General features: G+C 41.3%; 1 protein-coding gene across 14 annotated transcripts in view; it reads right to left on the bottom strand.

Moving 5' to 3' along the window:
- Positions 1-12,865, bottom strand: part of PKP4 (plakophilin 4) — a 312,885-nt gene that overhangs the window by 13,445 nt on the left and 286,575 nt on the right. For all 14 annotated transcript variants that reach the window (XM_049888796.1, XM_049888795.1, XM_049888800.1 and 11 more), the window contains 2 exons: positions 6,217-6,367; positions 2,480-2,675 (listed from right to left, as the gene is read on the bottom strand). In XM_049888796.1, the coding sequence (XP_049744753.1) occupies positions 2,480-2,675; positions 6,217-6,367 (347 nt within the window). The remainder of the gene's footprint in view (positions 1-2,479; positions 2,676-6,216; positions 6,368-12,865) is intronic.

Here is a 12,865-nt window from a genome sequence, read left to right as displayed (position 1 = left end):
CTGTAAGCCACCCCTCTGCCCCAGGCCTCAGGGCATGGGTCACTGATGATTCTGAGGGTATCAGTGAGGGCCGAGCACAGGCAAATTCCAGGGCTCCACAGTCTCCATGTCTGGTGGTGGGCACGTCTGCATTCACTTCCACCCCCACCTCACACCCAAGACTCATTCTTCACAGTGATGTGATCCTGGCTAGTCAAGGGCAGAAATCAGGTCAAACCAATCCCCTCACAGCCTTTCTAAATTTTATGTTTTCGAAAACAACCACAGAGCAAGGCAATAGATGAATACCAAGAAATGACTACAGATGAAGTTTAAGGTATCCATGACAGCCTCTGTAGGGTAGATTTTGGGAAGGGGGGCCCTCGTACCTTATAGCCACTCCATTCTCTGCTGGATCCTGACATTCCTACTCATGTTTATCTCCCTGTTTCAAGTGCTAGGCAGCTGGGATAGAGGCATGAAAAGCAGACCCCATGCCTGGCTCCGAGGACATCTATAACACCAATGAGGCAAGAGCATGCCAAGTATACTCCTGGATACAAAGAACAAGGCTAGATGTTTTTAGACACAAATTCTATGAGCCAAAACCTGACTATGAGAAAAGAAGGATGGTTCTCTGCTCCTCTCTGTAGCACCATTCCTCAAAAGAGTTATGTGTTCTCATCTCCAATTTCTCTCTTCCCATCTTCCCTTAAACCTATGATCTCCATCCCTGACCATGCTGTTTAAAACTGCAATGCCCTCTACCCCACACACCTAACCCATGCATGGCCTATCACCTTCTCTGATTTTATTATTGCCCTACCAGTCAGCACCATCTGACCTGCTACACATGCTGTTTACTCATTTGGTACACTATTTCTCCCATGGAATGCAAGATACCTGAGGGTGGGGACTGTTGTGTAATCTGCCCACTGCTGCAACCCCAGCACCTAGAACAGTGCCTGGCACACAGCAGGTAAGCAATAAATACTTGGTGAATGAATCATGAGGGGAGTTCAGTATGTGTAGTCAAGAGATCATTTGACTTGGTCCAGAACTTTCTGAATCTCATTTAAAAAAAAAAAAATTAGAAAGGGTAGTATTTTTTTTCCAATACGCAGTGGTATCAGTACTAGTTCAGCATTTCTCCAGTTTTTTCTTATGCCTTTCAACAATGAAGGCTACTTAAAAAAAAATTTAAGAGCACCTAAGGTGATTACAGTTACCTCAGGGGAGGAATGAGGAGACCAGGAAGGAGAGTTAGTAGAATGGAACCTTAGCTTTATCTGTAATGTCTTATCTCCTTGAACATAAAAAGGAGATTGAGTACATTTGTTACTAACAACAACAACAAAATATATATATATACACACATACATAAGAAAAAAAAGGCTTAAAGAAAATATGGCTAAATATTGATAAGTGTGGTTTCTGGGGGGTGAGAATAGAGGTATTTGCTATATTATTATTATATTTTATAAATTCCTTAAAAAGTATAAACTAAATGACTAGATGAGGTACAACATGAGGTCTTGTCCTGTCATTCCACCAATTAAATATTTACTGAGCTCCTATTATGGGCCAAGCACTGTTCTAGATGCTGGGGATACAGCAATGAATAAAACAGGCAAAGTCCCTGCTCCGGGGGAGCTCACCTTCTAGGGGCAGGAGTCAGACACTAGAGAAACACGCAAATAATATATCAGTTAGAAATCACTGGCATGAAGAAGAATCAATGAGGGTAAGGGGGAAGGAGAGGGAGACAGGGGTCCTTTTACCATGGGCCAGGGGGCTGCTGTCCTGTGGTTTTGGAGAAGGCACAGAGCATCCCTATCTACAACTTCTTTGAAGTTTTCTCTAATCTGATACTGAGGCAAATTTACAGTCATTGCTATAGCTCCATGACAAAAAGTCTTCTAGTTTTGCCACTAGTTCTCTAATCCCTACTCTGCTGCTCATCCATTCTGTGTCATCTGAAGCAAGGAGACATGTATGATCCAAGCCCAGGGTGTGTCCTGGGGCCACACTGTAGCCCCTGTGCCGAGTGGTGATCTTAATGCTTCCTGGGTGCCTGGCAGAGGCATCAACCCACAACTGAGCCTTTGAGGAGACGTTCCTGCAGGACAGACCCCTGGGCCTGAAACAGAGCCAAGGGCACAAGGGAAATGGTGCCCCCCAAATTTGTCTCATGGTGGCATTTCTGGTTCTTCCAAGGGTCAGCATGATGAAACCACCAAAAACTAATGTGCTTTAGAGACGAAACCAGTGTAGGAGTAGGTGTTGTAATAAATTAAAAACCAGAAAAGGGCCAATGCCAGAAAATGTGTCTCCTAGCATAACAGGCTTTAACTGATGGAGACTGCTTAGCTTACCAGCTTGTAAGAAATGTAGAAATAAACCCTTTCCAGCATGAAATGCAGCCTCCACATAGGCCCTTATCACAGGACCATCCCAGAACAAGCGTCGTTGTACGCTGCCTCTCCTGCAGCAGACTTACCTGTCTCCTCTGCCTTTGGTTATGTTCACCAGCTTTTCTATCCCTCCTGAGTCAGCCAGGGCTTTGGCGTTCTCCATGTTTTTGCTGGTGACCTCGTGCAAAGCACAGCAGATGGCTGCCATGGTCTCGTCAGACAGGATGCTGGGGCCGTTACCACCAGGAAGCCGGTTGACCAGGTCTCGCATGGCGTATTTACCTGCCAATGCAGAAAATTAAATTCTGCTTTCAGAAGATACTAGGTTTTTGTTGTTGTTTTAAGATTCTGACAGTGTGCAGTTTCTTAGAAATAAAGCCCCCAAAGAAACAATAATAGGGGGAGGAAAAAAAAAAAAAAAACAAAGCAAAGAGGAAAATGACAAATACTGTAATTTTAAGGGGAAAGTCAACATTTTTCAATGTCACCTGAAGAAACGGCTGGTTTATAAAAGAGTACTGTAAATCCCTGAGAGAAAAAGTACATCAGCGCACAAAATTAGGCATGCCAGTCAAGCTGCTTTAGCTCATCTATTTTCAATAACTGAGAAGGAATTATACTACATTTTAATCTTTACTGCATTCCTACTCATCACAAATACCGTAAACTCCTCTTAAGGCTTTTTAAAACTTATCTTTGAATTTGGACTAAGTAAGGCTACCAAACAATACTTTTCATTAAAGCCTTCTGGTCCACATACGGACTGGATAGAGTTGCAAATTTTTATCAAGCTGAGGGTGTACGTCAGCCAGTCCGACATTAGTGGCTGTAACAACAGACTAGCTTCTTTAAAAGAAGACACAAGGAAGATTTTACTATTAAAATTATGGGTATATTATCACTGAGGAGTAATAATAATAAAGTTCTTGATAGGAGAAGACTGGGGGAAGTTCCCTAGCTACTGACATATTTCGTTATAGATGCTCGATTGCTCTTACTCCTCTCCAAAAAGAGATTATCTTTAGCTTTTTCAATTTTAATTACCAACTGACAAACTGGAATAATTGCACTACAAACAAAAGGAATTAACCAACGCTCAAGTAAATATTATCTTAGGTTTTTTCCCCCCACACTAATAATTGAGTGGATGTTAAATGAGTTTTTTATTAAAGGCTTATTTATACACAACAGTAAGCTGTACGAGAAAAGCCCTAACTACATGCCTGCTTAATTTACAGCATGTCAAAGAGAAGACTCTGGCTGAACCACAGTAAACACTGTTATGAAGAATGGAAAAACAGTGAGGACATTGTAAGGGCAGAAGATAAATGTGGATTTTGAGAATAGATGGTAAGTTAAAAAAAAAAAAGAACCAAACCTGTAATGTTTGTGGAAGCAGACTGCCAGGCCTTCTTCTGAGGCTGCTACTGGGTGGGTTCAAACCGCCAACCTTTAAGTTAACAGCCAGTTGCAAACTGCTTGCGCCACCCAGAGATGGTAGGCTAGCACTGGTGATTTTGAATACTCGTGAATGATCAAAAGGTCCATGACATATCATTTGTCATTTTGCTAAGACAGAACTTTAAATTGTACACCCTGAAGCTTGGGCTAAGGCAGCTCACTCTGCAGCTCTACACAACTGGGTTGGTCCAACTTGAGTATTCATTAACTTTTGCACAGTGACAGAACTTTTCCTTTGCGAAAAACAGCTATGAAAACAAAGTCCAATGCTAGTGTTGGTAATGGAAGTGAGGAGAGAGTGAAGGTGTCAGAGAAGGTGATAGTTCTTAGAAAGAGAAGTGCTGGGTAAACTAGACCCAAATAATGAATCTGGAAGGGACTCAGATCTGACAGGAAGGAAGGAATCTTTATAGGGAAACAAGAAAAAGTGATTCATGAAATGGTTTGAGTGCTCCAGCTGGTAAAAAAAATAAAGTACATTAATGGAGAGATAAAATTCTAGTGGAAGTTAAAAAGGTGGCTAGGATATTCACAGAAACACAGGAATGCATTGAAAGCCAGGACTCAGAAAGTACATTCCTTATTCCTAGTGGTCTTGGGACACAGCCCCTGAGAATGTCAAGAATTGATGGTATTGGCCCTGCACCTTCTGTACCACCTGGTGTCTTTTGTGGAATGACAGGACAAAAAGATGTATGCTGTCAATCATTAATTTTTTTTAGCATTAAGAACCCCAAACTTCACATGGAAACCCTGGTGGTGTAGTGGTTAAGTGCTACGGCTGTTAACCAAGAGGTCGGCAGTTCAAAACTCTATGGGGCAGTTCTCTGTCCTATAGGGTCCCTATGAGTCAAAATCAACTCGACGGCAGTGGTGGGTTAAACTTCACATTCTTCTCATGAGAAATCAAATGTATCAAAACTAATTAAAAAAAAAAAAAATCTCTTTAGGGACCTAAGGCGTTTCTCTCAAAGAAGTATGGGAACTAAAGTTGTAACACATCCTTTGGAAGCAGGGACCAGCTGAACTGTGAAAAGGGCATGGGACAGGCTCCTTTCCTCTCCATAGGGAAGGTTTGGCTCAAAGGGAGGCTGTGTTAAGAGCAGGTTAATCTCAGCAATACTTAAAAACAGCAATTCCGCTACTGAGCAGAAATGGAATGAATTTCATTGTTGGGAAAATTCTGTGTCATGTACTGCATGAGGGGCTTTCCTGTGAGTCACCATATTTACTTCTCACAGCAACTCTCTGCGGTAAATATTATTGTTCTCTCTCTCTGTACTGTTCTCAATCTCTCCCCCCTCTCTCTCTCATATGGCAGGGGTATTTTATACAGGCTCAATATATATTCACACCAACTCACATAAAATCTTAAGTTCCTCCTCCCTCTCCCCTGATCTGTCATCAGCACTTCTCCCATATAAGAGTCACAGCACTGGGATCGGTGTGGCACTTGGCAGTTTATAACGGGCTGCTTCATATATTCTCTCATTTCATCTTCCCATCTAACTGGTGGTTAGGATAGCAGGCATCATTAGCATCCTTTCAGAGTTGGGGTTAAGAGTTTCCTTTCACTTTCAGTCTAGATGAGCGAATTGAGCCCAGGTGGGGTTATATAGGATTCTCCAGGTTGTATAGCTTGTGAGCAGCAGATCCAGGATTTAACCCAAGGTCTACTCAAAGGCCCCTGATCTTTTCTTTACTTAGGGGCAAGACTATGGTGAAGCAAGCAAGCCACCTAGGGTGAAAAGTTTGAGACACTCGCTCTCAGGTTCATGCAAGTGCCAACCCTACACCTGCACGAACCTGAGAGTGAATGTAACCTTAAATTTTGCGCCATCAGAGCCAGCTTGCCTCATCCTACTCTACCCTGCCCTGGGGTGAAAAAGGCCTTGGGAAGGTGGCTCTGCCTTGGGGTGGGTATTTCAAGGGGGGGTCTGAGAGGGAAAAGCTACAAATCATTAATGTGCTTTCTGTTTTAATTTAGAATATGGTAGTGGTTTTGAATTAGCAGATATCAGTCTCAAAAACAGAAAAGGAAAATTAAAATTTTTGTTGTTGCTCAGGAAACACACCTCTCTTTGGACACAGACACACCAAATCTAGCATGCAGTGTTATAATGTGTAACTGAAATTACCGGCATTTCTGAAAATTTCCCCTCTCTGATCAATGTTTTAATTAATAAGCCTGCTTCCTGCTGAAAAACAATGGTCACGAAGGACCCATACATGCCAAGAAATTGAGGATTAGGCCTCACTTGTTAATAATTTTAAACATGATTTTATTTTTATAAATCGAAAGAAGATTGTTGTAAATATTGTAGTTACTTTCTTTACGGCTCACCTTACCACTAGAACATACCTATGAGCTCCTTGTTGCGAACGTCTAGCGCCATATTCCTCAAGGCAGTTGCCACGGAGGAAACAACTCTATCGTTATCCATTCTCAGAAGTTCTACAAGGATGGGGAGCCCTTTTTCTTTTCGGACGGCCGCCCGGATGTATGCTGCAAACTAGTAGGCAAAATAAGGCAATCGGTAGTATATAAAACAGAGTTCAACTTTGATTATGTTACTGAAGCCTAAAAAATGAAGTCTGCAAAAGACAAATAGATTAAATGTTTTCTCTCCAACTGGAGATTAAATCTGTGATGTCAGTAAAGAGAGAACCATAGTTTAGGAGAAAGGATAGGATGATTGATTTAAAATGAAAACCCCAAAGCCTGAAAATCTCAAACCACCATCTGCCAGATATTTTTGAGCACAGAAGAGAAGGCAGTGGTTACTTTCTATCTCAGATACATAAACACAATTAAGGAAGGATCACATGTTGTCTTTACACTTGGCCCCATACCAGGTCCAGGGGCTCGAAATAGGATGGCAGAAACGGTAACTGATCAGCAGCATTAAAAGAGCACCTGTCTCTGCCAAGTCTCTATATTCCCTGCAACAAAATTTAGATTTCAGTAACCTGTCAAAAAGATTGCTTGGAAAAAATCCCTTGCCTCAGAAGAAAGGGAATTTTCCAGAAACACTGTTCATAACTCAAATACGCTGATGGCAAAGTAAGTATATTTGTGTGCAAAATACTTTCCTATTCAGGATTAGTTAGCTGTTTATTCTATTTAAAATCTAGTAAATTCTTTTGTGATTATGAGGCAACTCTGTATAGTGAGTCAGTTTGTGCACCTTGTGAACTGAAAATGAGCTGCAAGTCATCAGTGAGGAAAAACAAAACAAAACTACCAAGTAACATTAGAAAATGGCCCTTCAATCTTGTTTTGAGCTTTAATCGACATTTTCACAAATGCAAGTTGTCTTTCAAACTTTAGGAGAAATGATAGCTGTTGTTCTCAAAACATCTAATACTTGCCTGCTGTGGTCAAGTCGTGAGTACAAAGGTCTCCCAGTTCTTCATATTAACTTGAACATTAAAATATGTGACTGACTACTCAATTTTAATATATGACTTAATATCTTATTTTAATAATACAATTGAGAGGAAAGGAAGATTCTTCATAGGACAAAGATTTTCCAAATCAAATGAGATCTGCAGGGGAAATGGCGTACATGACTTGCTATGGTCATAAAGCACTAGGAAAGTTTATCAATTTCTCTCTCTGAAACTCGCAAAAGAACCAACTCCTTCTGTGTCACCTGGAGACTGACCAGCCCAGCCCAGCCCTGAGCGTCTCCTCCCGGAGCACTGCAGTCACCACTGTCCCTTAAATAGCCTCTGATTTGATAACATCTGTGGCCATGTTCATCTTGTTTTCTTAATGAGGGTCCTATAGTTTGACGAACTATTTTATACACTTTTCAAATCACTTAATATGTTATATTTTAAACGGACTTGTCATCTAATTTTCACTCACTGAATGATCCCAGAAATGAAACTCTAAACAACTCAAATCACATCTCTTTTTTAATTATAGTTGTCCCTCTGTATCCACGGGGGACTCGTTCCAGGACCAACCCCCCGTGGAGACCAAAATCCACAGATGCTCAAGTCCCTTATATAAAATGGTATAGCATAGTATCTGCATATAACCTATGCACACCCTCCTGTATACTTTAAATCATCTCTGGATTACTTATAATACCAAATGTAATGTAAATGCTATGTAAACAGTTGTTATACTACATTGTTTAGGGAACACTGGGTCTTGAAATGACAAGACATCAGGAGAACAACCCTCAAACAATGAGTGCTAGAGAGAGACTGAGGATCTGTGAAATGGTGGGAGGCTACAGCAGGGGATGCCTACACCTTGCTTTATTAGCTTGGATTCAGCATAGCGCTCCACTCGTGGCAAATTCAAGTTTTGCTTCTTGGAACTTTCTTTTTTGTTGGTGAATATTTTCATTCCACAGTTGGCTGAATCCACAGATACAGAACCCGCAGATACAGAGGACCAACTGTATTGTCTTTCTTTTTTTTTTAAATTGTTAAATGACTTGAACAAATACAAAGAAAGCAGCAAAAGCAGCCCTTGGGCACCAGAAGAAAGCAAATAATAAAAATCAGAGCAGATTTAAATGAAATAGAGTACAGAAAAACAAATGAAACAGTTAACAAGACCAAAGGCTGGTTCTTTGAAAAGATCAACAAAATTGATAAACCACTGGCCAGCCAGACTGACAAAAGAAAAACAGGAGAGGAAGCAAATAACCTGAATAAGAAATGAGATGGGCGATATCACAACAGACCCAAATGAAATTAAAAGAATCATAACAGAATACTATGAAAAGCTGTACTCTGATAAATCTGAAAACCTAAAGGCAATGGATAAATTTCTAGAAACTATCTACCTAAACTAACACAAACAGAGGTAGAACAACTAAATAAACCTGCATCAAAGAAGAGATTGTAAAGGTAATTAAAAACTCCCAACAACAAAAAAAAAAGCCCTGGCCCTGAAGACTTCACTGGAGAATTCTACCAAACTTTCAGAAAAGAGTTAACATCACTATGACTAAATGTATCTCACAGCATAGAAAAGGATGGGACACTCCCAAACTCATTCTATGAAGCCAGCATAACATTGATACCAAAACAAAAAAAGAAAACTACAGACCAATATCCCTCATGAACTTAGATGCAAAATTGTTACATGATCCTCTAGTTACAAGAAGCTGAAAGTGAATACTTATGTGCCCGGCACTGTCCTAGGTTCTCCTCATTTATTATCTCATTTAATCCTCACAATCCCCTCACGAAGTAGGTATTAAAATTATCCCCATTTTACAGATGAGAAAACTGAAAACAGAGAGGCAACTTTCCTCCCTAGGTCCCCAATTACTAAGCAGAGGGGTCAGGATTCAAAGCCAGACAGTCTGGCGTCAGAGCTAGTGCTTAACCACGAAGCTATCAGCACTTTAATTAGGAAGAAAAGAAATAACCACACTGATTTACATTAGACCATAATTATCTACTTATTGAGAAGAAACAGCTGCAAACATCCATTAATAATTGGAACCTGGAATGTACGAAGTATAAATCTAGGAAAATTGGAAATCATCAAAAATGAAATAGAACACAAACATTATATCCTAGGCACTAGTGTGCTGAAATGGACTGGCACTGGCCATTTTGAATCGGACAATCATATAGTCTACTATGCTGGGAATGACAACTTGAAGAGGAATGGTGTTGCACTCATCGTCCAAAAGAACATTTCAAGATCCATCCTGAAGTACAAAGCTGTCAGTGACAGGATAATATCCATACGCCTACAAGGAAGACCAGTTAATATGACTATTATTCAAATTTACACACCAACCACTAAGGGCAAAGACAAAGAAACAGAAGATTTTTATCAGCTGCTGCAATCTGAAATTGATCGAATACACAATCAGGATGCATGGATAATACTGGTGATTGAAACGTGAAAGTTGGAAACGAAGAAGGGTCGGTAGTTGGAAAATATGGTCTTGGTGATAGACACAATGCCAGAGATCATATGATAGAATTTTCTAAGACCAACAACTTCTTCATTGCAAATACCTTCTTTCACCAACATAAACGGTGACTATACACACAGACCTCACCAGATGGAACACAGAGGAATCAAACTGACTACATCTGTGGAAAGAGACGATGGAAAAGCTCAATATCATCAGAACAAGACCAGGGGCTGACTGTGGAACAGACCATCAACTGCTCATATGCAAGTTCAAGCTGAAACTGAAGAAAATCAGAGCAAGTCCACGAGAGCCAAGATATGACCTTGAGTATATCCCACTTGAATTTAGAGACCATCTCAAGAATAGATTTGACTCACTGAACATTAGTGGCCGAAGACCAGACGAGTTGTGGAATGACATCAATGACATCATACGTGAAGAAAGCAAGAGGTCATTAAAGAAAAGACCAAGATGGATGTCAGAGGAGACTCTGAAACTTGCTCACAAATGTCGAGCAGCTAAAGCAGAAGGAAGAAATGATGAAGTAAAAGAACTGAACAGAAGATTTCAAAGGGCCTCTCGAGAGGACAAAGTATTATAAGGACATGTGCAAAGAGCTCAAGATGGAAAACCAAAAGGGAAGAACACGCTCGGCATTTCTCAAGCTGAAAGAACTGAAGAAAAAATTCAAGCCTCAAGTTCTAATAGTGAAGGATCCTATTGGGAAAATATTAAACGATGTAGGAAGCATCAAAAGAAGATGGAAGGAATATACAGAGTCATTATACCAAAAAGACTTAGTCAACGTTCAACCATTTCAAGAGGTTGCATATGATCGGGAACCGATGGTACTGAAGGAAGAAGTCCAAGCTGCTCTGAAGGCATTGGTGAGAAACAAGGCTCCAGGAATTGATGGAATATCAATTGAGATGTTTTGACAAACAGATGCAGTGCTGGAGGTGCTCACTGGTCTATGCCAAGAAATATGGAAGACAGCTTCCTGGCCAAGTGACTGGAAGAGATCCATATTTATGCCTATTTTCAAGAAAGGTGATCCAACCGGATGTGGAAATTATAGAACAATATCATTAATATCACACACAAGCAAGATCATTCAAAAACGGCTGCAGCAGTGTATCAACAGGGAACTGCCAGAAATTCAGGCTGGTTTCAGAAGAGGACGTGGAACCAGGGATATCATTGCTGATGTCAAATGGATCCTGGCCGAAAGCAGAGAATTCCAGAAGGATGTTTACCTGTGTTTTATTGACTATGCAAAGACACCCGACTGTGTGAATCATAACAAATTATGGATAACACTGTGAAGAATGGGAATTCCAGAACACTTAATTGTGCCCACGAGGAACCTTTACATAGATTAAGAGGCAGTTGTTCGGGTAGAACAAGGGGATACAGATTGGTTTAAAGTCAGGAAAGGCGTGTGTCAGGGTTGTATCCTTTCACCATGCCTGTTCAATCTGTATGCTGAGCAAATAATTTGAGAAACTCGACTTTATGAAGAATGGGGCATCAGGATTGGAAGACGACTCATTAACAATCTGCGTTATGCAGATGACACAACCTTGCTTGCTGGAAGTGAAAAGGACTTGAAGCACTTACTAATGAAGATCAAAGACCATAGCCTTCAGTACAGCTCACACCTCAACATAAAGGAAACAAAAATCCCCACAACTGGACCAATGAGCAGCATCAGGATAAACGGAGAAAAGACTGGAGTTGTCAAGGATTTCATTTTACTTCCATCTACAATCAACAGCCATGGAAGCAGCAGTCAAGAAAGTAAACAATGCATTGCACTGGGAAAATCTGCTGCAAAGGACCTCTTTAAAGTATTGAAAAGGAGGGATGTCACATTGAAGACGAAGGTGCGCTTGACCCAAGCCATCGCATTTTCAATCACATCACATGCATGTGAAAGCTGGACAATGAATAAAGAAGACCAAAGATGAACTGATGCTTTTGAATTGTGGTGTTGGCAAAGAATACTGAATATACCATGGACTGCCAAAGAACGAACAAATCTGTCTTGGAAGAAGTACAACCAGAATGCTCCTTAGACGCCAGGACGGCGAGACTGCATCTTACATACTTTGGACATGTTGTCAGGAAGGATCAGTCCCTGGAGAAGGACATCATGCTTGGCAAAGTACAGGGTCAGTGGAAAAGAGGAAGACCCTCAATGAGGTGGACTGACACAGGGGTTGCAACAACGATTGTAAGGATGGCGCAGGACCAGGCAGTATTTCGTTCTGTTCTGCACAGGGTTGCTATGAGTCGGAGCAGACTTGACAGCACCTAACAACACAACAAGGACAACCAATATAGCAGCCACCTGCACGAAACAAACTCAGCTTATTAATGCTTTTCACTATCCTGGATAACACAGTGGCCAAAGATTCTCATTTTGGGGGATATAGCCAAAAACAAACATCTCTACTAAAATACACAGGAAATTTCTAGAAGTTGAAAATGTTTCAGAAAAGGACGACCTGGGAAGTTGCTAGATAATGTTTAAAAAGCTTTGCTTAGAGTAGTAACAAAAAGAAACCTCCTTCAGTACCCTTACTGGCTAAAGAAACAAAAGAAATCACGCCTCTAGAAGGGGATGTGGAAACTTCAGAGGTGTGAGAGAGGAACAGTGGTTCCTTCCCCAGCAGTCCTGCCTGACCTCCGCTCTAATCTGGAGTGGAATCATCTCTTGCCTGAATACTGCATTGGATCCAAAATGGAATTCTAGTCTCCATTGTTCTCTTCCTCAAATTCTCCTTCTGCACTGCCACAGAAGTGATCCAACGATGTGCCTATCTGCTTAAACCCTTACAGTGGCCCCTCTTGTCTGTAGCTCAGGTCTCTTCAGGCTGCCCAGGGTGCCCAGCTCCCACCTGGGCTACCCCTTGCCCTGCCCTCTATGCCCCAGCAACCACGGGCACCTGCAATCACGGCCTACACTGCCCTGTCCTCGCCTCAAGGCCTTTTCTCCTGCTATCCCCTTATCTGGTTTGCTCTGCCTCGTTCTACCCCAGACTCGGCTGGATTAATTTCATTCATCCTTTAAGATTCCATTTGGGCAGCACTACCCCTTCA

Source organism: Elephas maximus, chromosome 6 (assembly GCF_024166365.1).
Source record: "Elephas maximus indicus isolate mEleMax1 chromosome 6, mEleMax1 primary haplotype, whole genome shotgun sequence".
Lineage (NCBI taxonomy): Eukaryota > Metazoa > Chordata > Mammalia > Proboscidea > Elephantidae > Elephas > Elephas maximus.
Note: the sequence above shows the minus strand (reverse complement) of the source record. Positions and strands in the feature narration are given on the sequence as shown.